Source organism: Pelobates fuscus, chromosome 2, assembly GCF_036172605.1.
Source record: "Pelobates fuscus isolate aPelFus1 chromosome 2, aPelFus1.pri, whole genome shotgun sequence".
Taxonomy (NCBI): Eukaryota; Metazoa; Chordata; class Amphibia; order Anura; family Pelobatidae; genus Pelobates; species Pelobates fuscus.
The window spans coordinates 392,674,673-392,700,915 of NC_086318.1; the positions used below are offsets into that span (position 1 = coordinate 392,674,673).

The 26,243-nt window shown below is 37.3% G+C and overlaps 1 protein-coding gene across 1 annotated transcript in view; it reads right to left on the reverse strand.

The window, feature by feature from the left end:
• The window catches only part of KCTD3 (potassium channel tetramerization domain containing 3), a 50,926-nt gene that overhangs the window by 5,997 nt on the left and 18,686 nt on the right, over positions 1–26,243 (reverse strand). Inside the window, exons 5-15 of the mRNA XM_063443829.1 lie at positions 25,315–25,373; positions 24,832–24,912; positions 23,473–23,604; positions 21,348–21,438; positions 18,745–18,935; positions 9,000–9,115; positions 7,438–7,525; positions 4,552–4,668; positions 3,212–3,382; positions 902–1,057; positions 649–745 (exon numbers count right to left, since the gene is read on the reverse strand). Coding sequence (XP_063299899.1) covers positions 649–745; positions 902–1,057; positions 3,212–3,382; positions 4,552–4,668; positions 7,438–7,525; positions 9,000–9,115; positions 18,745–18,935; positions 21,348–21,438; positions 23,473–23,604; positions 24,832–24,912; positions 25,315–25,373 — 1,299 coding nt within the window. The remainder of the gene's footprint in view (positions 1–648; positions 746–901; positions 1,058–3,211; positions 3,383–4,551; positions 4,669–7,437; positions 7,526–8,999; positions 9,116–18,744; positions 18,936–21,347; positions 21,439–23,472; positions 23,605–24,831; positions 24,913–25,314; positions 25,374–26,243) is intronic.

Sequence of the window (26,243 nt, forward strand, 5' to 3'; positions counted from 1 at the left end):
CGGTACAAGTTTTGAATTGAGTGCTTGTCCGAGATCCCACTGTGGCTGCATCAAGTTCCAATGGCCATAACTTATTCCTATACAGAATTGTTTTGGTGCTAGATATGGACAGGTTTTAAGACATGGATATAACATCTCTGTGAAGACAACTGGAGGACCAGGACTGCCTAATAATTGAGTCACTTCCTGATGCATGCAGATATACAAACTGAGTTTAATTATACAATATTCGAATTGCAATTATACATTTTTGTGTAAATTTAACTCCAGTGGTAACTAACTTTGTCACTGCAAATGTTGTTAAATTACAATACTGTGCTAAGGCTAGTAATTTATTTAAAGGATAGAGACAAAACGCAGTTGAGTTAATACTTACTATCATATGCTTAATACACATGTTGGAAATGTACGTAGATATATGCTATACCACTGGGAATCAAAAAATCTACTAAAGCAATTCTCCCTCATTCTCAACAAAACTATTCACAACAGCAGATGAAAGAATATGCTGAATGCATACAAAGAAAAAAAGGTCAATATAATATAAATGGTATATGCTCATACTATGTAGCTAGCTGTGACTAGCTTTCAGTCTCCTTTTTAAAATAAGGATATCTGGGGGTGGGGGAAAAAAATATCTACAGTTACCTTTTTCCAGTAGAAGAGAGTCTTACAAATAATTTGTTTGTTATTGGAACAACTTTTTGGATAAACACTTGCTGATCATCCCTTTCTCCAAAAGGACCTGTGAAGTAGATAAAGTTCTCAATGATAGGAAAATGTGGAAATAGAAAGAAGCTGGGAACTGGCAAATAAATAGGTAAAAACAGAAGCTGGTAAAACAGCGCTTCAGAGTAGTATAACTCACAGGGTAACATTTTGAGAGAAACTAACATGTTACCTATGTCATTTCCAGATGAATAGCTTCCATGGCTTTCAGTTTCTTCTAAAGACAAGATTTTGAACGATGCGAGTGGTGTTGAGCCTGGCTGTGTTGATATCATTCCTCTAAAGCGTGTTACTGTCCATGTCCTGACGTGATTATTATCAGCGCAAACTGTAAGATCAAAGAATAACAAATGCATCCACTATGTAAATTAACATTCCTTAAACCATGTCAAAACTTTACAGTGCAATAAAAGAGAATTAGATCTATATACTCAGCACAATGGCATTTGGCTGTTCAAACTCAGCTGTTTTAAACAAAAATTTGAAACGTGAAACACCAGCTATTCACAAAAGGCAAATTGCGTTACTTCAGCCTTACTTGCACTACTATTTTGGGGTCATTCAGTTAATTGTTAAAAATCTGTCACATTTGCTATTGTAGCTATTCACAAAGACTCGGACTGTAACCAATTCCTCTTATTTAGTTTGATCCAAATCCACTGATAATAATTTAGGGAAACTGCACCTAGCCCAAATCCCCCTAATCCGAAGCCGCCCTATATAATAATACAACCCTACTTTTACCTTAGTAATATTGTTTTCTGTTGTATTTATTTATTTTAATACCAGGTACATTTTGTTGCTGTTATGATTTGGGGGCTGTTTATCTATCATGATTTTAACAGACAATATAGTGAAATTGTACCTGTTTAAATGAAAAATCTTGGGAACAAATGAGCCAAATAAAAGTGGATGAATTTGTAAAGTAAATTCTATGCTTCATAAATAGACACCTGAAACAACAAATGGAATCTTACAACAAAAATTCTGCTCATTTTGTATGGAATTACAGACTGATATTTAACCTAACATGTGATCAATATGTTGACTTCAAAAACCTGCAGGTTTTAGAAATCTCTCTTATAACTGGGTCACACAGCAGATTATATGACCAGCAGGTTATATATTTAATTGAATACTCATTTTTGATGCGATCTGATCTGTCAAAGTTTGCTTAAAGGGACACTATAGTCACCAAAACAATTTTAGCTTAATGAAACAGATTTGGTGTATATACCATGCCTCTGCAGTCTCACTGCTCAATTACCGTATTTATTCGAGTATAACGCGCACACGTGTATAACGCGCACCCCTAATTTTAGATTAAAGATCGGTCTAAAATTTTATACCGATTTTTAATCTAAAATTAGGGTGCTTGTTATACTCGAATAAATATTCGAGTGGGTGCTCCGATAATACCGACCGCCGGGCTCATTACAAGCCCGGCGGTCCTGGGGGGGCGGGCAGCAAGCGTTTACTCACCTCCGTGCAGCTCCTCCAGCTTCCCAGTGTAAATCTCGCGAGACCCGCGGCCAGCTCTGACGTCAGAGCTGGCCGCGGGTCTCGCGAGATTTACACTGGGAAGCTGGAGGAGCTGCACGGAGGTGAGTAAACGCTTGCTGCCCGCCCCCCCAGGACCGCCGGGCTTGTAATGAGCCCGGCGGTCCTGGGAGATATAATCGGAGCACCCACTCGAATATTTATTCGAGTATAACGCGCACCCCTAATTTTAAATTCAAAATCGGTACAAAATTTTGCGCGTTATACTCGAATAAATACGGTATCTGCCATTTAGGAGTTAAATCAATTTGTTAATGCATCCCTAGTCACACCTCCCTGCATGTAAATTGAACGGCCTTCCTAAACACTTACTGTAAAGAGTCATCTAAATGTTTATTGTAAATTCTGCTTAATTTAGAATTGTATATCTTCTGCTTTAAAAAAAAAAAATCAAAAAAATTCTAGACCTTGCAAAAGCCTCCCTGTGTGAATACAGTTAAATTTAAAGAACAGGTGATAAAATTAAGAATAAGGAAGTTAACATCTGATTAAAATGAAACCATGTTTTTTCATTCAGGTTGTGCAAGTCACAACCATGGAAGGTGTGGCTAGTGCTGCATAACCAGAAACAAAAGTGATTTAACTCCTAAGTGAACTCCAAAGTACCTACTTTGACTCAGTATATCTCTTGACTGGGTTGGAAATTACAGTGAAATTCCAACAGAGTCAAAATGAGTATTTCATAAAGATTTTATCTTAATGAGATACACATTTTTCAAGAGGGGTGACAGTGCTGCTATAACGTAAAAATATAACAGCTGATCAATTTAATAAGGACAGAGAAGAGGCTTCCACACATACAATTGTGTCTGCATTTATCTAGTTGTTGATTGTATAATAAAACCACCCTCAAATTCCAGAAAGTGTTGGAGCAACCATGGTTGAAATTATAAACAATATGTTAAACTGTTATCAATCAGACCTGACACAAGATGTTTCTCTGATAACATGATCTTTGTAACAGGGCTTCGATGAACTGTAAATGTCTGGAAAAGCTGTGGGCCAGAGCCGACTGTCTCTGGATGCTGAACAATCACTCTCACAGCTCCAGAGCTTGTGCCATAAGCAATTTCTATCCAGTTCCCACTGACACCTAGGAGGAAAAAAAATACACAGACTGGTGAGAGAAAACAATAGGAGTAGGAAAAATATTGTTAAATGTTACTTTAAAACTTGATTTTCAAGTCATTTAAAAGTACTGGAAACATCAAAGGCAGGTAACACCATTAAAATGTACCTCTTTATTTAATAGTAAGTTATATTTCATCTATACATTGTGCTAGCGGAAATGTACTGTGTAAAAAATGTAATTAAAAATAAGTCCCTTATCCACCTGTCAAGCAATGTTTAGGGACAGACCTGTATCCCGAGAAATTGACTGGCAGGCTGAGCAGGAGAGACTCTTTGGCACATTAATCTAGGGTTAATTGAAAAGGGAACTTATAAGAGATCTAAGGACTTGGAATTACACAGTGTTACCGGTCTAAAGGGGTGTTGAGGGTTTCAAACTACCTGTCTTCAAGGTAACATGATCTGTAAGTCACATGATTCTCAGCAGGGCAAAGCTCCCCTTAACCCCATCTGTAAATAACTTAAAATATACCACGCAGGGTACAATGCCGAATTACAGTACTAGATATGGCAGTATACCTAGAGTTGTAATGATACATGGCATTACAAACAGCAATGTAACGCAACCAGTCTTTTTTGTGTGACTGGTTATCCATACTGTCATCTGAAAATTAGTTGAACAACTCAGTACAAGATGTTTAATCACTCAATCAAAGTGTAAAACAGCAGGTCTTGCTCTTTAACAGCACATGGTGGAACCTCAAACAACCATTGTTGTGGAAATGTAGTTGATATATCCTATGCGTGGACTTGAGACAATTCAGATCAGTTGTAATCACCCATGTTTCAGTTTATGGATAATTAAACTGGATTCTGCATTATACATTAGAACTTGGCATTCTAATCAATTGTTTAACTGTAAAGCTTAATCATTTTAGCTTTTTCTCGTTTTTAAGTACGCCTTTGGGTAAAGACGTTATTATACAAAGATAGCTTATTTTATCAACCTTGAAAAAGACCTAAGAGACTTCTGACAGGACTGAATCTTAGATCCTGAACTTTGGACAGGCACTATAGCTACGGAAATTAGAACACTATTCACCAAAAATCCAATTTACAAACAATGCTAACATATATTTATTTATTCAAATTTAAGCATTTTCTGTATGAACATTCATGTCCTCCACTCACTGGTTTTGGGGGTGAGGTAGACACTCAGCGCAGTGATAGCATCATTGGAGGGATCGTGATACAATTCAGTCACAAGAAGGTCATTGTCTTTCATTCGTAATGGGAATTTCTGCATATCTATGAAGACAGAAATTATACACACAATTATTATTATTTATTTTTTTTTTAAATAAAATGTATTAAAACAAAACCCCCACAAACGATTTGTATGATGAAATTTAACCCCTTAAGACCGCAGGACGTACCATGCCGTCCTTATTTGGGCGGCTCTAAACGCCGCAGGACGGCATGGTACGTCCTGGGCGGTCTTACCCCCCACGTGGCCGGCGGAAAATGGCCGCTGCAGATCGCGGTCGGGGGGCATGCCTGGCCCCCCAGGCAGCCCCCCTGTGCCTGGGGACCGCGGTCTGCAGCTTCCGATCGCAGTGACAGGCTGTCACTGCGATCGGTATTTACCATGTGTCAGCCGATTTTAAAATCGGCTGACATATGGAGCCGGCGGAATTCTCTGCAGCAGATCGCGGTCGGGGGACATGCCTGGCCCCCCAGGCAGTCCCCCTGCGGTCAGTGACCGCGATCTGCAGAGTCTGATCGCAGGGAGAGGCTGTCTCTGCGATCTGAATGCAGAGACAGCCTCTCCCTGCGATCTGATCGCAGTGACAGCCTGTCACTGCGATCAGAGTTACTATGTGTCAGCCTATTGGCTGACCCATAGTAACTGCAGGCAGGATCCCCCTGCAGATCGCGGTGGGGGGCATGCCTGGCCACCCAGGCACTCCCCCTGTGGCCAATTACCGTGATCTGCAGGAGGTGATCACAGTGACAGCCTGTCACTGTGATCACTGATCCTGTGTGTCAGCCAGTGATGTAAAATCACTGGCTGACACTGTCTCTGCCCCTCTCCTCCCCTATTAACCCCTTAATGTAAAAAAAATAAATAAATTAAAGTTAAAAATAAAATACACTTACATCATTTATATATATATATATATTATATATATGATCTATATATAATATATATATATATACGCACACATTTACACATACACTAAGTGTATTTTAATATTTATATATATAATTATATATATATATATATTAATATCAAAATACACGTAGAAGGATATTGATTAAATATATACATAATTATAATTATATATATATATATATATATATATATAATAATAAAAAAATATGTAAATACGTAAAAAAAATTAAAATAAAAAAATAAATAATTAAAAATATATATGTGTGTAATTTCATTCTAACTGTATTTTGATAATATATATATATATATATATATATATATATATATATATAGATATCAAAATACACGTAGAACGAAATAATATATATATGTATATACCCAAGTATATACGTATACATCACTATATGTATACCTATATATAAATAAAAATAATAGTAAAAAAATTATATACATATATATACATATATATATACACACACGTGTATATATAATAATTTTACATATATATTTATGTAATAATTTTACATAATTAGGTATCCTAATTAATTACAATTAGCGGGACCTGCCTAACAACCCAGGCCGAAAGTATAGGGAATTTAATTTGCTAGCACTATATTTAACCCTATAACTTTCCAAGACACTATAAAACCTGTACATGGGGGGTACTGTTTTACTCGGGAGACATCGCTGAATACAAATATTTGTGTCTCAAAACCGTAAAATTTATTACAACAATGATATCGTCAGGGAAAGTGAAATTTATTGCCTTTTTCGCACACAAACGGCACTTACACTGACGATATTTTTGCTGTCATACTTTTTACTGTTTTGAAACACAAATATTTGTGTTCAGCAAAGTCTCCTGAGTATAACAGTACCCCTCATGTACAGGTTTTATGGTGTTTTCAAAAGTTACAGAGTCAAATATAAGGCTTGCGTTTCAGTTTTTTCACAATGAAATTCGCCAGATTGGTTACGTTGGCTTTGAGACCGTATAGTAGCCCAGAAATAAGAATTACCTCCATAATGGCATACCATTTGCAAAAGTAGACAACCCAAGGTATTGCAAATGGGGTATGTTCAATCTTTTTTAGTAGCCACTTAGTCACAAACACTGGCCAAAATTGGCTTTCAAATTAGTTTTTTGCATTTTTCACACACAAACAAATATTAACGTTAACTTTGGCTAGTGTTTGTGACCAAGTGGCTACTAAAAAAGACTGGACATACCCCATTTGCAATACCTTGGGTTGTCTACTTTTGCAAATGGTATGCCATCATGGGGGTAATTTTCATTCCTGGGCTACCATACAGTCTCAAAGGCAACATAACCAAACTGGCAAATTTCAATGTGAAAAAACTGAAAAGTGTAACATGCTATATTTGACCCTGTAACTTCCCAAAACACCATAAAACCTGTACATAGGGGGTACTGTTTTACACGTGAGACATCGCTGAATACAAATATGTGTATTTTATTGCAGTAAAAGCAAACAGTATTATGACATTCACAGTTAGAATGTCACATAGAACTAAGAAAATTAAAAAAAAATCATATTTTCTCTAATTTTTTTATATTTTATTCATATTACGTTATGTTCCATACCTAAATATTTGATGTTAAATGAAAGCCCTGTTTCCCCTGAACAAAATGATATATAATAAGTGTGGGTGCATTTAATATGAAAGAGGTAAATTATTGTTGAACAGACATATAGTCAAAATCTGTGGTTTGTTTACATTTTTTTTGGTTCACAACTTGTACATTTGGCTGCGGTCTTAAGGGGTTAAAGACAAGAAAACATTGTCATTTAGTAAACAAACAAACAAAAAAAAAGGATATAAAATCATATTCGAAAAAAATTTAATAAAATTTAAACTAAAAGTTTAACTTAGCTCACCTATATAATAAATTGATCCATTGTTACATCCCAAAAGAAGGAAGGACCCGGCAGTGTCATAACTTGTTATAGGAACAACATCCTGAACCTAAGAGGAATGAGAACTCATCACTAAACTGCCATGGTATAAATATTTTATTTTACTTTTTATAGGTAAAGTAACAACATAGGGGTACAAAGAATTGGTCATACAATGAAACACGAGACATTACTTAATATACCTACTGACCTATGCATCCTATGATTTGGTTAGCGCCTCAGAGAGGACAAAGTCCCCTTTAGAAAGGGACATTATGTTGGTAAAATTACCAGTAAGTGAAGATTAAGGTTACCTAAAAGTAGAGTTGAATGTTAATGCTCCAAAGAACACCCAAAATGCATGTGGCTCACTCCCAAAATGCTATGTACAGTATTTTCATATATGCATTTGCTGGTAACTTGGATCGTTATTAAAAACCAACATCTTATCAGAAGGATATTGATACTTTTGAGAGAGTTCAGAGAAGGGCTACTAAACTGGTTCATGGATTACAGGATAAAACTAACCAGGAAAGTTTAAAGGGTCTTAACATGTATAGCTTGGAGGAAAGACAAGACAGGGGGGATATGATAGAAACATTTAAATACATAAAGGGAATCAACTCAGTAACGGAGGAGACTATATTTAAAAGAAGAAAAACTACCACAACAAGAGGACATAGTCTTAAATTAGAGAGGCAAAGGATTAAAAATAATATCCGGAAGTAGTGGATGCATGGAATAGCTATCCAGCTGAAGTGGTAGAGGTTAACACAGTAAAGGAGTTTAAGCATGCGTGGGATATGCATAAGGCTATCCTAACTATAAGATAAGGCCAGGGACTAATGAAAGTATTTTAAAAATTTGGGCAGACTAGATGGGCCGAATGGTTCTTATCTGCCATCACATTCTATGTTTCTATCTTCTACAAATATTTTTTTCCCTGCAAACAAGGAAGCTGAGAAACACAGTCTGTGTCAGGATTATTTTACTGAACATTCTTACAAACAGACAGTTAAAATGAAATACAAAAGTAACAAATTAACTTTAAATTTCACTTTGCAAATTTTAAATTATAATTGCACTTCAAAGTGCCAATACAGGCACCAAAATCAACGCAATTAAGCCATTTAGCATATAGATCATGCCCCTGCAGTCTCACTGCTCAATTCTCCAATGTAAAAAAGCATATAAAGAATAGGAGAAATGTTAAAAGTTTCTACTTCTTCTCTTCATTTGCAATGTTTGACCTGACTTTGCCTTATCTCAATTAGATCATGGCGTCATTTGATAATTCTTTATTGTAAAAATGGTGAAAGGAGCTTCACTTAATCAAAGCAGCCACCCGGTGCTCCGGAGCAGGACCATCAATCCCACAATTTATTGTGCTGCTTTGGTAATTCTTTAACATGAATTTAAAAGAAAAATTGAGCATCTAACAAAAAAAAGTTAAAATAAGTTATAGGTGATTGTCAGTATTCTATTCAGTGAATTGACAGTTCCCATTTAGAATATACAATTTGTTCTTACTCTGCTTCACTTACCTGCCAATGTTGGGTAACTGCATTCCACACTCCAACTTTCCCTGTGTGACTTGTGGCTACCAACTGGTTACCAATAAAGAAAAGTGCATCCACTGGCACTCCAAGACTGAACACACCTACAACATCACACAACAGGTGCACATTACAAATAAATATATATTATTTTAATATTCTACATTTCATGCAAGACCTGATAATCAAACAATATGCCATGCAGTGGGCAATTTAGGTCTGAAAGAAGTACAAGAAGTGCTTTTACTTTATTAATGAAAAAAGGACAGTCTAAGCATGAATACAATTACATCTCAATCTAGTGGTGCACAATGGTGCTGTCCCTCTTGTTTCATATAATCATTTTACTTAGAACACACCTCTAGTGACTATCGAACAGCTACTAAAGGCATTTTCTCATTAAGACCGTAGATTTGTTTTTTAATATTTCAAGTTTATTGTCATCACTCATAGCATGATGATCCTGAAGGTCACCAATGCTTCTTGAGGACCAATGGATTGGTAGAGTGTGACAATTAAAGGGACACTCCAGACTCTAAAGCACTTTAACTTGCTGAAAAACTGAATGTTTGTCCTCATTTTTTCATTTTGCAACAAGTGTAGATTTCAATAGAAATGTGCAGTTTTATAAATTAACCTGATTACAACCCCTTGGCTTTCAAGCAGACAGGTCCTATTACTTCCTGGTTTGGTTAGCTCAGAGGAACAAAACTCAAGAATCAGCAACTGCCCAGAGTACCTGTCTTACAAAGATTTTTCATTGAGCTGCATTGGCAAGTCTGTGATTGGATAGTCACAGGAATCTGGAGAGAAGGGCTTGCAAAGACTGCAGACAATAGACATGTAGGTTTTGCAAGTTTAGATATGCCCCCAATGAAAAAATGCTTAATTAAATGCATGCACATTTTAATTTGGGGAACATCTACTAAACATTGATTTCTATTTATGTTGTATTTTGGCGTATTTTGTATTTTTTTCTTTAAGGATGACCTTCACCTGAGTGAAAATGTTAAATTATGGCATATTAAAAAAAGTGCGTGTTATATTAACTGCTCTGTAGTTTCTTATACACATAATTTCAAGTAAAACAAATAATGTTATGGGTATTTTGGATCCATCTCACATGTTTAGCGTGACAATTAATGACAAGTATCACAAAGGGATCAGATGCAGGGTGAGAAATTATTTTTCAATATAAGTAGGCATTTTATTCAGCTGTAGAACAAACTGTACGAACATTTAAGAAAGCTAGCATATTTTGTAATCGTATTAATTTCAAATGATGATAAACATTCTAATTACACAATGTTTCCACCAAGGATTTTTTGCTGTAAATGCTCATACTGCTGATAAATGCTGATATTAGGCAGCTTTGCTAAATTGATAGCGGGAACACAAATGGAGGAAGAACAAAAAATTAAACCAAAATTTGAGAAAGTAGCGTATTTGAGAGACTCAAAAGCACCATAATCAATACAGCTTATTGTAATTATCTTATATGCAAAGAATCTTTGGGTGAAGGCCTTCATTTAGTTTTGTTTTCTGCAATTCATTCAAGTAAACACATTTTAAATCTTTCCCTCATCCACTCCTGCATTATCAATACAAATTTGAACAGCAATGAGAGGATGCATGAACTTTAACAGAATTACAGAATTTCGCATGATGCTAACTGGATAATTCTGCAATAGTTTTAAACTTTGCAAAGATCAGACAGCTGGTATATGGCATTTACATTAAACATTTAAAAAGGAAAATGGAGGTGAGGGGGGCAAAGCTTTAGATTTGGAAAATTTATCTATAGTCGGTCACATTGTGTATCTGAATTTTTTTTAAATGTTCAGAACTATTTAATTAGTAATAATACAAAAAATATGCATTAAGAAACTACATGGCAATGACATGTACACAATAATAAAAACAGAAAAACAAGTAGAATTGATTACTCCAGAGAAGAATGAAGTTCAGGGAAATCAAAGACGACAGCCTGAATGGTCTGAAAGAATTTAAAGTGTCACTCCTGCTTAGGCTCAACAATCTTGACTGTTATCCACAGGGAGGAAGATGGTATAAGTAATGACATATTCCTGTCTTAAGGGGCCCTCTCAGTAAAATACTGCTTATAGCAGCAATCTGGTAGTGGTGTCTTCAGTAAGTAATATTGAAGGCACAGCAGCCTAGGGGACAGTTCTATCACAGAGATGCCAGCCTTTGTAATTTTCTTTAGATGGTGTTACTGAGGTCTGAAGTGTTTGTAACAACAAATTGTTTCTTTTACAGGGTATGAACAAAGAGCATCTTTGTAATCCCCACATGTAATCCCAAACTATCATTTCCAACAACAGCAATCAAAAGAGAGTAAAAGAGCACTTCATTATTAAATAAAATGGAAACCTAATTGCAGTGGATTCTGGCAATTTCCTTACACCTCAACCCTAGTGTCCCGAAATCAGATTGCCCTGCATGACATGCTGAGATTTTTTTTATACAAACCACCAGCATTGAGATAGAAACTAGTATATTGGCTGCAGCATGTGAATGCTCTCACAATGCCTAGAGTGGGGCTGCCCACATTACAGATCACATCAGCTGCAAGCGTGTATAACACTGCATCAATAGATTACTGTGGGCAACTTCACTCATTTACAGGCATTTTTTTTTAAATTACCCGACGGATGTTTTGTCATTGACGTGTGGGTGCCAAATCCAGTTGGAACTGTGTAAAAATTAATTATCAGCTAGTGAACAGAGATCACCATATGTGTGCAGTGTAATGTTGTTTATGTAAATATAAGGCTACGGAAAGCCTTTGACTGAAATTCTTAAAGAAATTTACCAAACCAAGAAATTTGTCAAGGGACATTCTGTTAAAGAAGGTACTTGTAACTCAATATAACTCTGTCATACCAGAACATACCATCGTTTATCAAATCGTAGCGACTTCAATTACAGCCACATTCCCAACAGTATTTGAGGTGACATTATTTCCTATTTAAAGTGATGGACTTTGGGCTGTCATGCTCACAAATTGCATTTACTTTTTCTATTTCTGAAATGATCAATACCTGGTCCAAATAACATTTACTATTTCTGTTTAAAACAGTAGAATTTGAGTATTGGGTTAAATAACTAGAAATGTATATGGTGCAGTAAATAGAGAATTAGCTAAATATGGGGTGTGGAGAAGTGTTCTACAATTAAAGGTTTACTCCAACCACCATGACCCCTTCAGTAATTGAAGTGGTCATAGTGGTAGGAGTCTAGATGTGCACTGTTTCTGCTTGAATCACAGCACATCAAGAGATATATTACCTTTTGTGCTGAAGGTTAGTTACACCCCTCTGGCACAAGTGAAATTAGCAGCCTAATGTGAATTCTATGCATACTTTCTGTCGGTCGTCAAATCTCACAGCACACTAGAAGATGTAATAATCTTCTCCATTGCATGTAGGACACCTATAAGGTAAGCTTGCTTTCCCCTCCCTCACTCCATGCTAAAAAGTAAATACCCATCTAAAAAAAAATATACAAGAAATTCCTCCCTCCCTCTCCTCGGCTCTATGAGAAGTCAGTTATGGGACCCTGGCAGGGCTTCCATGATGTCAGTTGGAGATCTCTGCCGGGAGGTTCACCTGGTGGTGGATTGCAGGTAATTTTTACAAACCATTTTTTTTCCAAAAAAAAAAACTTTAAGGGGGATGGTGGACTTACCTTGAAATACCCAATAGGGCATCATTCGTTAAAGAAAACCTCATGAATAAAACCGGTTGGAGTAACTCTTTAAGCAGCCTATTTTGAAAAATTTTCCATGACTTTCCAAATTATAATCTGTTTTATAACTTTTTTTTTTTTTTTTTAAATGATGTAAGTACCAGCCATTTTACATTTCCATTATGCTCCCTGCTTTGGACACTTACTGCAGGGATAGAGCGAAGAACCTTCTCTGACTCAGTGGCTTTAAACTTTTAACCCCTTAAGGACCAAACTTCTGGAATAAAAGGGAATCATGACATGTCACACATGTCATGTGTCCTTAAGGGGCTAAAGGGACACTCCCGGCAGCTAAACAAGCCAAGCATACATTAAAGCTAGTAAGCTCAAATACCTGTGGTTAGTTTATTTTTCTTTCAATTGTGTGTAGGTTTTTTTCTGCAGTGCTGTAAAATGTTTTGAAATGTATTCAATAAAAAAATAAGCAGTCACCAATCAGTAAGCAGTCACCAATCAGCAGAGTTTTGAACTTCAATTACCTCTTTTTCGATCTACATGAACTGTAGCTGAATTTGTGTGTCCGGTTGCCATAGAGATCAATGGCCGCTGGAACGCATTTGGAATGCAAATGTACCCGCGACGTTACTTCCGGTTTCGGCGATGACGGCCACTTCCGGTTTTCTGCTGAAAAAGGGCGCCAACTTTATGGAGAAGCTAGAAACAGCTGATGAAGGAAGGTTCATTCTCCAATCCAAATTGAAGAGGATCTACACGCCCACTGAATCCACCAATGGACTTAGAGATTAGCCCTATTTAAGGACACAGGGAAGGGTTTTTTTTTAGGATATGTTTGTTTGTAATATGTATTGATACATTTCAATTGTTTTTATTGCGGTCCCTGAGGAAGTTCATTTAGAACGAAACGCGTAGGACTTTTTTCCTGCTCTTCATATCCTATGCTGATTGATGACTGCTTACTTTTTTATTGAATACATTTCAACATTTTTTACCCTGACCTGTGGAAGTCCTGTGGTGGAATAATTATCTGGAGGTGATCAGAGAGATCTGTTGGCCCCCCATTACATCGGGGGAGGCACCTTGAGAATGCTTACACTTATCTACATCTAGTGAGTGCAAATATTGCTGCGCATAACAAAATTGTGTTGTTACAATATTACACAATGTTTTATTTTTTGTCTTTTCTGTAGATTTACACGGCCATATTCCGAATTGTTTGTTGTGGTTTTCTATATATGATATAGGTCGCTTCTGGGTAACGACCTAGGGAGGCTGTTATTCGTGATCTAAAGCTAAGTACTACTCATTGTCAAATATTTTACTATTTGTGTTCTTCACCGTTTGGTGATATATTTGTTGGTTATCTGTAAAATGTTTTGCTGTTTTTCTCTTACATCTCAACATGTTTCTGATTCCCAGTCTCCGAAAGAAACAGACCTTTTTCAGCAAATGAAAATAGAGGCATGTCGTATCTAGTTTAAGGAATGCTCACAACACAGACTGCACTGCAGAGACAAGGCTAGAGCTAAGCACAGTGTATGTCATATAGGTTTTGTTACTCCTTTGCCTTCACTTCTGTTTTTCTTTTCTTTTTATTTGTTTCATAGCTTTGATGTATCCTTATTCTGTTCTGATTCATTTCCTCCTTTCTTTGATATCCTCCCCCCCATGTTCCCAGCCATTCTATATGTGCCCCTCTTCCTCCCTCCCTGTAATGCAAGTAATACATTCCCTTCCAACCCTGTCAACCAACCTATCTACCCACTGTTAATTCCTTCCCATCCAGCCCCTGTTAATCAACCTCCCTACCCACTGTTAACCTCTTCACCGCCAGTTACAGTTATCCACCCATCCAACTGGTAACCCTTTCCCTGCCAGTACCGGTTATCCGCCCATTCCGCTGGTAACCCCATCCCTGACAGTTCCTGCTATTCACCCATCTCGCTGGTTCCGTTTCCCTGCCAGTCACTGTTATCCATCCCTCTGGTAACCCCTGCCCTGCCAGTCCCTATTATTCACCCATCCCTCTGCTAACCCCCTCGGTGCCACTTCCTGTTATCCACCCATGCCGCTGATAACACCATCCCTGCCAGTCCCTGTTATCTGCCCATCCCTCTAGTAACCCCTTTCCTGCCAGTCCCTGTATTCGCCCATTCCTCCGGTAACCTCTTCCCTGCCAATCCCAGTACAGTTAGCAGACAGGCGTCATGTATCCATCGTTCTTTGTACTTAGTAGTGCAGTATTTGTACAATGTATATATTACAGAGCTCGACAAATCCAAGGTGCCAGGTCGCCATGGCGACCTGGAAATTTGTCCTGGCTCCTGTGATTTGTGATCTTGTTCAGCCCGAGGTGACTGGCTGAGAGCAGAGGCGGGCAGCTGACTAAGTGCAGTGGCAAGGGAGTTGTAATATCCCTGCTTCGCTCCCTCAGCCACCCTCCAGTGATGCCGAGTGCCAGGTTATGATGTCACTCTGGCCCCACATCACTAAACAGTGCACGAGAGGGAGCCGAGCAGGGAGATGACAGAAGCCCCACTGCACCCCAGGGTAACTGATCCACTCCAGCTCTCCCAAAGGTAGGGAGGTTCGGTGGATTTAAATGAAGATTAAAAAAGTAATTATTTGTGAGTGAGTATGTGTGTGTGTGTGTCAGTCTGTCAGTGAGTGTGTGTCGGTCAGTGAGTGTTGTCTGTATATGTTTAGGTGACCAGACGCCTTCCAATCACATGGGAAAAGTGTTTTTACTCCCCTTTTTTCCCATGTTGTGCTGGTGACATTGTGGCTGGCCCCCACTCCATGGCTGAGATAATCAATCTTGCCGATCACAGCCAATTCAATGCTTCCCCATAGGAAAGCATTTGGAGACTATTGAACATGCATGTCAAAATACCACTGTGACAATCAACTTCTCCTCATTGAGATGCACTAAATCAATGCATCCCTATAGAGAACATTAACGTAGGTGCTGCACAGTGTTAAGCACTGACCCAGGAAGCACCTATAGAGGCCGTTTAAGTAACTGTCACTAGAGGTGTCACCAGGTAGCAACGTAAACACTGCCTTTTGTCTGAAAAGCGTTCAGGGACAGGATATAGACTTTAGAACAACTACATTAAGCTGTAGTGATTCTGGTGACTATAGTGTCCCTTTAAGAATTGTATTTTTAGGGGTGAAAAACCTGGCTCCTGCCTTTTTTAGCTTGGGGAAATGTTTGTGTGTGTGTGTGCACATGTGATGTGGTATGTAAATTCTCGTGTCTGATCCCTGTATTTGTAGTGTAACTTAGGTTGTATACTTCATGGGCAGGCAATGTGGGCATGTGTTGAGTTATGCAAATTGCGTGTCATTACTGATTCTCATAGAGAATCACTAGAACATGGCCATTGGTGGACAATCGGGATAAAATACAGGAAGCAGGGAAAAAGCAAAGGGGGGAATGGCATGCAATCAGAGAAGAAGCAGAAAATCTGATCAAATTAAATGTCATAATGGTACTTCTAAAGCTAATTTGTACACTATTTAGGGAAAAAAGCATTTAGTGACAGTAGGTTTACTGTTGGGTGAGAGAGATATAATTTTTTTTTTTACCTATACATTTCAATTAAAGATCTCTCTCTTTAATATTAGTAAGCAAGATCCTCTCTATTCTCAATATCTGTATTAATGAAATAAGAGCACATCTGTTTTTGTTAATCTAAGACACAGGTTGCCAATGCACCAAGAACCACTGTGTTTGCCTTTTTTCCTCCATACATCTGGCACAACTTTGTAGGCAATAACTCCTACAACACACATCTAAAAGATGACAGTCCCCCATTGGACGAAACACGTTGGACTTTACAATATTTGGACTTTTATCAATTGTATTTTATTTCATTTTGTTTTATTTTTATCCTGCTGCTGTTGGTAATTTTTTTCCTGAGATCTACCACGCTGCTGCTGCTGCATTCCACGTTGAGTGGAGATATGCTTATGACTATATACCTGTCTGTAAGTGCATTCTAATAAATCTTTTTCAAGTTTTAATTTTACTTCACCATGTGCGGTCTCTTTTCCCTTATCCACATAAGGAGTTTCATCATTTGAAGACTTTTCCTTTTCTGGATCCGTTTAACCCCTGGTGGGGTGAGAAGCCTGTTTTTTATATTTAATTCCGACTGAATTACGCCAAGTTCTATTTGTGTTTATTATTATTATAGATCTCCATTTGATCTACTCACCCTAGTCCTCATTTCCAGGTTGTCTTTTTCCCATTTTCTTTGTCTTTATTGTATAATAGGTGTTTTGTGAGGTACACCTGGGAACACTTCTAGTTTTTCTACGTATAGTATTCTGCTTATCCTAGTGTGTATATTCTTTTCGGTTTTCATGATTATGTTCATATTTGGGCTGCACATTTGGGCCCAAACACTAATTCCACATTCTTAATGAGAAGTCTCTGATTGGTCATTTCCTTGAGTCCGACCTAAAATCTGTTCTGATGGAAAAGGGGAGATAAATTCTGGTCTGAACAGAAATTACGCAAGGAATTTTCACTAAACTGGGAAACTGATCAGTAAATGTCAAAATCTTTGACAAAAATAGCCAAACCAGAAAAAATGGTACAACACAGGTAGAGCTTACAATTTGCAATACCCCAAATAGTTACAATAGATAAACTCTACTTAGTCCAATATGGACCAAGTACAGCAGGACACTGGGTCTCCTGTTCTGCACACTCTTGATGTTGTATTTGTGCCGAACTTCACAAATTGGATGCTGATCCTTCTGGCCATTCATTGGCCGATAGCGATCAGATGATCTCAACCAATGAATGCGAGTTTCTGCACAGAAATCCATAAGTCTATTTCTGGGCTGGCTAAAGGCGTCTCAATGATGCTGTCCAGCAAAGGGTTTAAACTCCATATACACAGTGTTTCATTGCAAAACGTTGCATACAGACTCCAAGTACCATGACCACTTCAAATAACCACTCATGGTGCTTGGAGTAATACATTTCTGGTCTGTATCAATGCAAAGTTATACTGTACACATTATCACTCTACATGCACTGGTACATAAGCCTAGTAGACTAATAGTATTAAGAGAAAAAGCACACAAACAACACAGGGTAAATAAGTTCTAAGCAGCATTTCATGTTTGTATACAGTTGACTCTGATTTTGTGAATTGTCTAATAGGAAAGAGTTTCACAAAAAACAAAACACACATAAAAAGGAAATAAAAAAAATAAAAACTACTGAGAGTAACCAAAACCCAAGCACAATTTAACCCTAGGTTTGTACATTTAATAAAGTGCCGATATCAGAGCCACCTTAATTTAACCCTAGGTTTGTACAGTTTATAAAGTGCTGATATCAGAGCCACCTTAATTTAACCCTAGGTTTGTACAGTTTATAAAGTGCTGATATCAGAGCCACCTTAATTTAACCCTAGGTTTGTACATTTAATAAAGTGCTGATATCAGAGCCACCTTAATTTAACCCTAGGTTTGTACAGTTTATAAAGTGCTGATATCAGAACCACCTTAATTTAACCCTAGGTTTGTGTAGTTTATAAAGTGCTGATATCAGAGCCACCTTAATTTAACCCTAGGTTTGTGTAGTTTATAAAGTGCTGATATCAGAGCCACCTTAATTTAACCCTAGGTTTGTACAGTTTATAAAGTGCTGATATCAGAGCCACCTTAATTTAACCCTAGGTTTGTACATTTAATAAAGTGCTGATATCAGAGCCACCTTAATTTAACCCTAGGTTTGTGTAGTTTATAAAGTGCTGATATCAGAGCCACCTTAATTTAACCCTAGGTTTGTACAGTTTATAAAGTGCTGATATCAGAGCCACCTTAATTTAACCCTAGGTTTGTACAGTTTATAAAGTGCTGATATCAGAGCCACCTTAATTTAACCCTAGGTTTGTACAGTTTATAAAGTGCTGATATCAGAACCACCTTAATTTAACACAATTCTACTGAATGCTTCTAATCCATTATAGAAGCTTACCGATTTCACTTCCGCTGCTCCCATCCTGAATGCTCCAAAGAATGATGCTGCTTTCTGATGCGACTGCTACCATTTTGTCCTTATCCCCATGTGGTCCTCCAACAACTTTAGCATTTAGGGCTACACGTTCAATAGTCCAGTTTAGGTAAGGACTTGAAAAAACCTGTTGCCAGCCAGAAGACTCCTTTATCCTGTAAATAGGTTAGAACTATCATGATACGTTCTTCTTACATGTATATATTTTTTGTACATATATGTATTTTTTATATCCCTCTATGCTATCTTCTATATCCCAAAATTTGCAAATAGAAGAAAGAGGATTACATTTATCTGGTTATATACTTTTAAAATAATTAATTTGTCTATTTTATAGTTGACATTGTCATTATTTATATGATGAATTATGCACAATACATTTACATGTCCTTTTTTTCTATTTTTTTTCCCCTTTGTTTTTTGTCCTTCTCCCCTATTTGGATACGTGTGGTGAGAGTGGGAGTTCCCTATAAGGAAGTATGGGCAGGCTATATTTAAAAATCTGCCAGTAAACCCACCCGTTCTGGAAGTGATGAGCGGATTCATTCCACCGCGTCACTTCCGGTTTCCAATTCAGGGTGTTTTCCCACAAGAAAAATGGCCGTGGTGAATGCGGAAGTGACGCGGACTGGGAGACCGCGAACTCCCGATCACCCTAAAGGACTACAGGTGAGGCACTCCACCCCACTACATACAGCAATCTGATTGGACTATGAGAACGTAGGACCGCCCACCGGGAAAAGAAGACCGGCAGATTTAAGCAGCAAGGCAATGGAGACAACAAACCCAATTGAAAAAGCCCACAGAACGCGTCTCGGAACTGAAGCCATCAACTGGGACTTTACATTTATTTTTTATTATTACAGCATTGTTTTATTATCTTTTGATTTTAAATTTAGAATACATTTATTATTTTTTACTGCATCCCATTGGCTTTCTATCTTACTTTGCTGCTAAAGAAGGATTGGTGCCCCCCTCCAGAGGCACCCAAGTCTACCATCTAGAGCCAGGTTCTCATTGGCTCAGAAAAAGGTGAGCACTACCACAACCACTGTATGTGCAATTGCAAGTTGAAACATAGTACACTAGGAGGTTTCTCCCTTTTTTCTCTCCTTTTCTCCCCGAGGAAATTCATTCCAGTTAAAGGGTGCAGTGTCTCCATACGACACCATTGTGGAAGTGATTGGAGCCTGTCCTTTCTTAGGCTCTAATCCATGTGAGTTTGATTATTGACAAATTATCACAATATCCTCACTATCTACAGATTTACACTACATTGTGTTGTATTGTTTTTGTTTCATTTTCATGTATCAACATATACCTGAGATTTAACCCTGAGTCAGGGTAAGTTTAATACTTGGCTGGCTTAACATCAACTGAATTGCAGGTGTGTAACCTGAACAGTAAGTACACTATAGCGTAAGGAATATATGCTTGTATACGGCTTTCCTCTATTGGTAAATTTCACATCGCACACCTGTCTGTATTTTAATATTTGATGCTCAGAAACTGGAATTCTAAGTCCCTGTGTTAGATGTTTACAAATACTGTGTGAGTATTACAAGACAGAACATAGAAACATAGAATGTGACGGCAGATAAGAACCTTCGGTCCATCTAGTCTGCCAAGTTTCCTAAATACTTTCATTAGTCCCTGGCCTTATCTTATAGTTAGGATAGCCTTATGCATATCCCACGCATACTTAAACTCCTTTACTGTGTTAACCTCTACCACTTCAGCTGGAAGGCTATTCCATGCATCCACTACCCTCTCAGTAAAGTAATACTTTCTGATATTATTTTTAAACCTTTGTCCCTCTAATTTAAGACTATGCCCTCTTGTTGTGGTTGTTTTTCTTCTTTTAAATGTACTCTCCTCCTTTACTGTGTTGATTCCCTTTATGTATTTAAATGTTTCTATCATATCTCCCCTGTCTCACCTTTCCTCCAAGCTATACATGTAGTTTTACTCTGCAATCCAGGAACCAGTTTAGAATGCCTTTATGAGTTTTCTTTAATGTTTCTTTAATTTTACATATTTATGTTATATTGTATATGTGTTAATAGATATGGGAGCAAAATGACTTTATAGTAACAATAGAGGTAACATATTGCACAACATAAACATTTGCATAAAAGATACATAATGTATTAACACATAATAAAAATAAGTAAGAATAAAATTGATGAATTGATGAAACTAGACTTTCTGACTTAAGTGCTGAATTTACTGCTGTGCCTATCTTGTAAATGTCATATCCTAAAAAACTAATACAAAAATGGGAAACTTTGATGTGGATTTTCGTATTGTTGTCCAATCTTTTCAATGTGGCAATCTTTAACATGGCTGCACAGTTTTTTAAAAAAAAAAAGTTTTTGTTTTTTCATAAAAAAAAAATATTAAAAAAAGATTGTAAATGAACAGATTATTAAGTTCCCATAGTAACTTCATGCTGTTCCAAAGGAGAAATTGATCATGCTGTGAAGGACAAGGTGCAATCTGGGAAAATAATCAGGGACCAATAACAAACACATGAACAAAATAAATTGTAAATGAATAATTCATACCTGTAGCAGACCACAAAATGAGCATATGCGGCTACAATCCAGTTGTGATGGCCTGCTACTATTAGCACTTTTCGAGGATCCACTGGGAGCCCTACAAAATACATGTTGAGAGAGAAAAAAAATACAAAGTCACAGCATTTGACAGCAATTCCACAACAAACCTAAAGAAAAATGACAGAACAGGACACTTTCCCAAAACAGTCAAATGATATTGTCTGCAGCTTCTTAATAATAGTCTGCCGTTTGCAATTTAAATCCCTCCCCTCAGCCCACAATAAAGTAAAATTATAGGTTGTTTGTGATGTTGCCATCTTGAATGCCCCCAATAGAAAAGAAATTGGATTTTCGAAATGAGAGAGGGCGGCCGGCTGCTTTGTGGGATGAATGCAACCTTGAAGCAGAAACAGAGTTTGTGTTCACTGTACTTCCATTTATCTCCAAGTCAGGTATGTTGCTGGCAAGTTCCATAATTGCATCACCATCAACAATCCATCAATGTATCTCAGATCCGAACTCATGAGACCATCCTCCAGTGAAATGCGGCTATTGAAGTTGACACGTTCACTAAATCATACGTCTCTTAAGTAGAAACTGCCAGCCATACTTAATAACTATAGTTTTGCTCAAACACAGCTATGTCTACAACTACATCGCTTTTAAACATTTGTTCTGTATTTATTTTCCAGGATAACGACTGTGAAAAGCTTTGTTCGGGGCTCAGATGGAATTTTACTCATGAAATGACTAAAATGTTAAGATGTCACTGAACGACAGAACTGCAATAGGGATCAAAATGGCTTCCCATTTATTGTCAATAGTGCGCACATTTTGTTAGAACGAATGGTTATTGCAAGTATTAAGTGCAATGTGTGGGTTTTAAGCTGTACAAGGTAATGGAAAGCAGCCTCATGGAGTGAACAAGGAAATCGCCTGAAATTGAATACGAGATGGGGAAAATAACATAGATAGCAGCTGTGTTATGTATGCAAAATACTTCAGTGGCTGTTGTGCATATGTTCTGAAACAAGTCCATACAAAACACTCAGCAGGACAGCCTTCTGATGTCATCTGCAGTGCTCCTATCTTCTGCGACTATTAAATCCTAAATTTAGCTTTTAGGATCAGAACGTGAGAGCATAAAGAGGTGATAAAACGCAACTCAAAAAGCCTTCTTTGTCTAAAAAAAAATAAATAAAAATAGATGGAACTGAGATGCAATAAAAATCTGGTTTGGGTTTTAAAGTCCTACTATATACAAATATTTCTACTTATTTTAACTCTAGCAACTATCATAGCTTGCAGTGATTCTGCAAAACACTATATCATAGAGTGGTATGAGGTTAAACCTACCCAACTAGTGACAATACACATCTAAAACAACACGCAAGCTGTTTTGTACATCTGAAGCAGGGACAATACTTCTCCTGTGGTTCAACATTGAGCTAGTTGTGTAGTTAATAATAACATGAGTTATTTTACTTTACTGTTACATACGAGGCTACAGTATTGGAATAACGTATTTACACAATATAAACATTGCTGTTCACTTTTAGATTTTTGCTATAACAATATGTACAAGCAGCATTACTACACGCTGGCATTGTTATTCACTGAAGTGAGAATTCAAAGTGAATTTAAAATTCATGGATAAAATAGCCAAAGTCAAAAAAAAAATTGTGTAAGTCAGGTATGCTTCCAGTTTGGCTGCTTTGGCCTAAAATGTGGGATATCTTGGCACAACCTAAATCTTGTAATCTATACATCTATGTAAAGTACATAAGGCTATTTCAATAATACTGTCCTCACAAGTATCTTATGCATTAATGGAAAGGTTATTTTTCTTCTTTTTTAGCACAATTATTAGACACTTTGCAAAAGAATAGGAAAAAAGTAAGTAATCATACAGTCCGAGTATCTAGCTGTGGTGTACATAAATCCTGGGCTTGCAGCCACCGTGCACGTGCATCCTGGGCTTGCACCCACCATATACAGACAATCAGGGCAATCAGTAACCCCAAACATGCATGCCAGATGGTACATACACTGCAATAATTTAGGTACGGTGTACATACATCCCAGGTAAGCATGACTTCCATGAAGATAAAGTATAGAACACAGCCCTTACCAAGTCTAACTACTCCTTCTGCAGCTGCAAGTGTTGGCTGTACAGCAGTTCCTTGGGCAGTTCCTTCACAGAGTGTAGGCCCTGCATTACCATCTGGCGAAGGGTCACACGTCAATTTACGACTGGGAATAGCTGGAGATGGAGTGTAAATAAACAGTTTGAATGATAGGACTTTATAAAAATATATATTGTTGGAAATCTAACGGATCAGAAAAAAAAGTACAAAAAAAAAAAAATGCATATCTACAGGACAGAAAATGGTGTGAAAGGTAGTCCCTGCAATGGCACACGTGAACCTACACTTATTTAAGATGCATTACATGATTTTATCTAGGGATTCTAAAACATACCACAATAAAAGAACAGCTAACTCAAAACTTTGATTTAGGTCCAGTTCAAATATTCCGTATTTAAAATTATTTTTGTTTAAATATAATTACTATATATAAAGCTGTTTTACGGTCTCTTCTCCATACAAAAGAAGGCTCAATCCAAAGATCAGAATTTATTAATTTTATTAAAATGAAAAGGACATGCGGCTAGGACATATAGGGAGCAGCAAAAGGACCACACGGACAAATTTTGGATTCAAAATTAAAACATTTTTATCCATGTAAGCTGTGTCATAGCCAGGGGAGATGTGGCTAGGGCTACATAAACAAAAACGATTTAAAGGGACTCTATAGGCACCAAAACATACATGGCATAATGAAGTGGTTTTGGTGTATATTCACGCTCACTGCTAAATTCTCTGTCATTTAGGAGTTAAATCACTTTGTTTATATAGCTCTAGTCAAACCTCCCTGCATTTGACTTGCACAGCCTTCCTAAACATTTCTTGCAAAGAGGGATCTAAGGTTTAAATTTCCTTTATTATACATTCCGTTTAATTAAGAATTCCTTATCTCCTTCTCTACTAATAGCCTTCCAGACCCTGCAGGAGGCTCTTGTGTGTGTTTGATTAAAGTTCAATTTACAGAGCAGGAGATAAAAAGTTTAAAGCAAGTTAATAATTTTATTCAAAATGAAACCTTTTTTATGCAGGCTGTGTGAGTCACAGCCAAAGCAGGTGTGGCTAGGGCTGCATAAACAGAAACAAAAGTGAATTAACTACTAAATGGCAAAGAATTGAGCAGTGAGGCATGATCTATACACTCAAACCGCAACATTAAGCTAAAATGTTTTGACTACTAAATGGCATAGAATTGAGTAGTAAGACTGTAGGGACTGTATGCTGCTGCATTAAGCTCAAGTTGAATTGGTGCTTAGATTGTCCCTTTAAATTGAACCACAGTTTGCTTGTTTTTTTGTCTTTTTTATGGACAGTGTTCTTTCATTTCTTTCTTAAATAAATGTTACCTGGTGGGGGTAGGTATCCATGAAATAAGACGCTGCCACATGATGACCTCTCAAGCTCCTCACAAAGTAGCAACCTTCTTACTATAAAAATATACACAGGTCTGTTAAATCAAAATATATCAGACAAAAATCCCAAACAGTTCAACTTTTGTAAATATACGTGTGCCACAAACTTATCTCTGTACACTTTAGAATTGTGTTGCTTACAGAAGAGGCTTCAAATTGGGGCAATTAAAGTGGGAATCAACAAATGTTTCTGTAAATTCCTTTTTATGGTAGGCTGCTCATATTGCACATATACATACAATGAAGACATATTGTGAAAATCTATTTACTTCCCTATAAGTAGAAATGCATTTTATGTAGCAAAAAAATAGAACAGAAGTTCACACTATGCATTAGAGAAAAATGTGTCAATTCTATTTTCCATTTTTTATTATCAGGACATTTACAAAGTTGGACGCCAATGTATACATAAGTTACCCAAAGGTGTGATTCCATAAAATTCTGCTTCGTGACGTAGAACATTCAAACTGACACCCCTAAAACAAAGAATACAGAGTCATAAACGTAATACTAGTGGTAGAGCAGCGTTATTTTACATAAATCAAAACAGGGCTATCAGCCCAAAATATTGTCAATACACAAAGCAAACATTAAGTGTATGAGATTAGAGAAGGTACCACTGTCCAAAGACATGGAGCCCCAAACTCGGAAGTGGGTACCCCCATAAGGGACTGTAAGGCGCTCTGCCCAGTTGGGGTGTGTCATGTACGTATCAAGTAGTGTTGCATGCCATAGTTAATTTAGACTACTGCTAGATTCTAAATTAGCTATGGCTTTCATTCTTGCTGCACTTTTAGGAGTGGGCCACAGTATTCCTTTGAACTATGTGTAGGCGGTCCCCCAAGTATAAGAGGAAAAAGTATCAAGGCTTTTCCATGAGAATAGAAAGGGAGGGTCAGGTGAAGAGAGGTGAAGAGAAACTAAAGAAAGAAGAGGTGAGGTAAGAGAAAATTTTATGTTTCACTCTCTCAAGCAGGGGTGTCTCATCTTTCAGCCAATACTGAGTGAGAGATCTGTGAGACGCCAACATGATTCTATTCATGAGTTTATGCTCGTGAAAGCTGAATCGATTTGAAGGTTTGGATAGAATGAATTTCCAAGGACGCTGGTCTCTGGAGGATGCAGGATGTAAGAGATCTCATTCCTTCCCAGAATGATGCCACTACTAGATATGACCACATGTGATGATAAATGTCCGTGTCCACAACACCTCCATTGTCATGCCTTCCGCATATGAAATAATTTAACAGGTGTGGTGTACCAGCAGAACAGGGTTTTAAATAATTGTTCCTGCAATGTAACACAGATGGAGGATTTAGAGTTTGCCTCCCATACCCCTCCAGCCC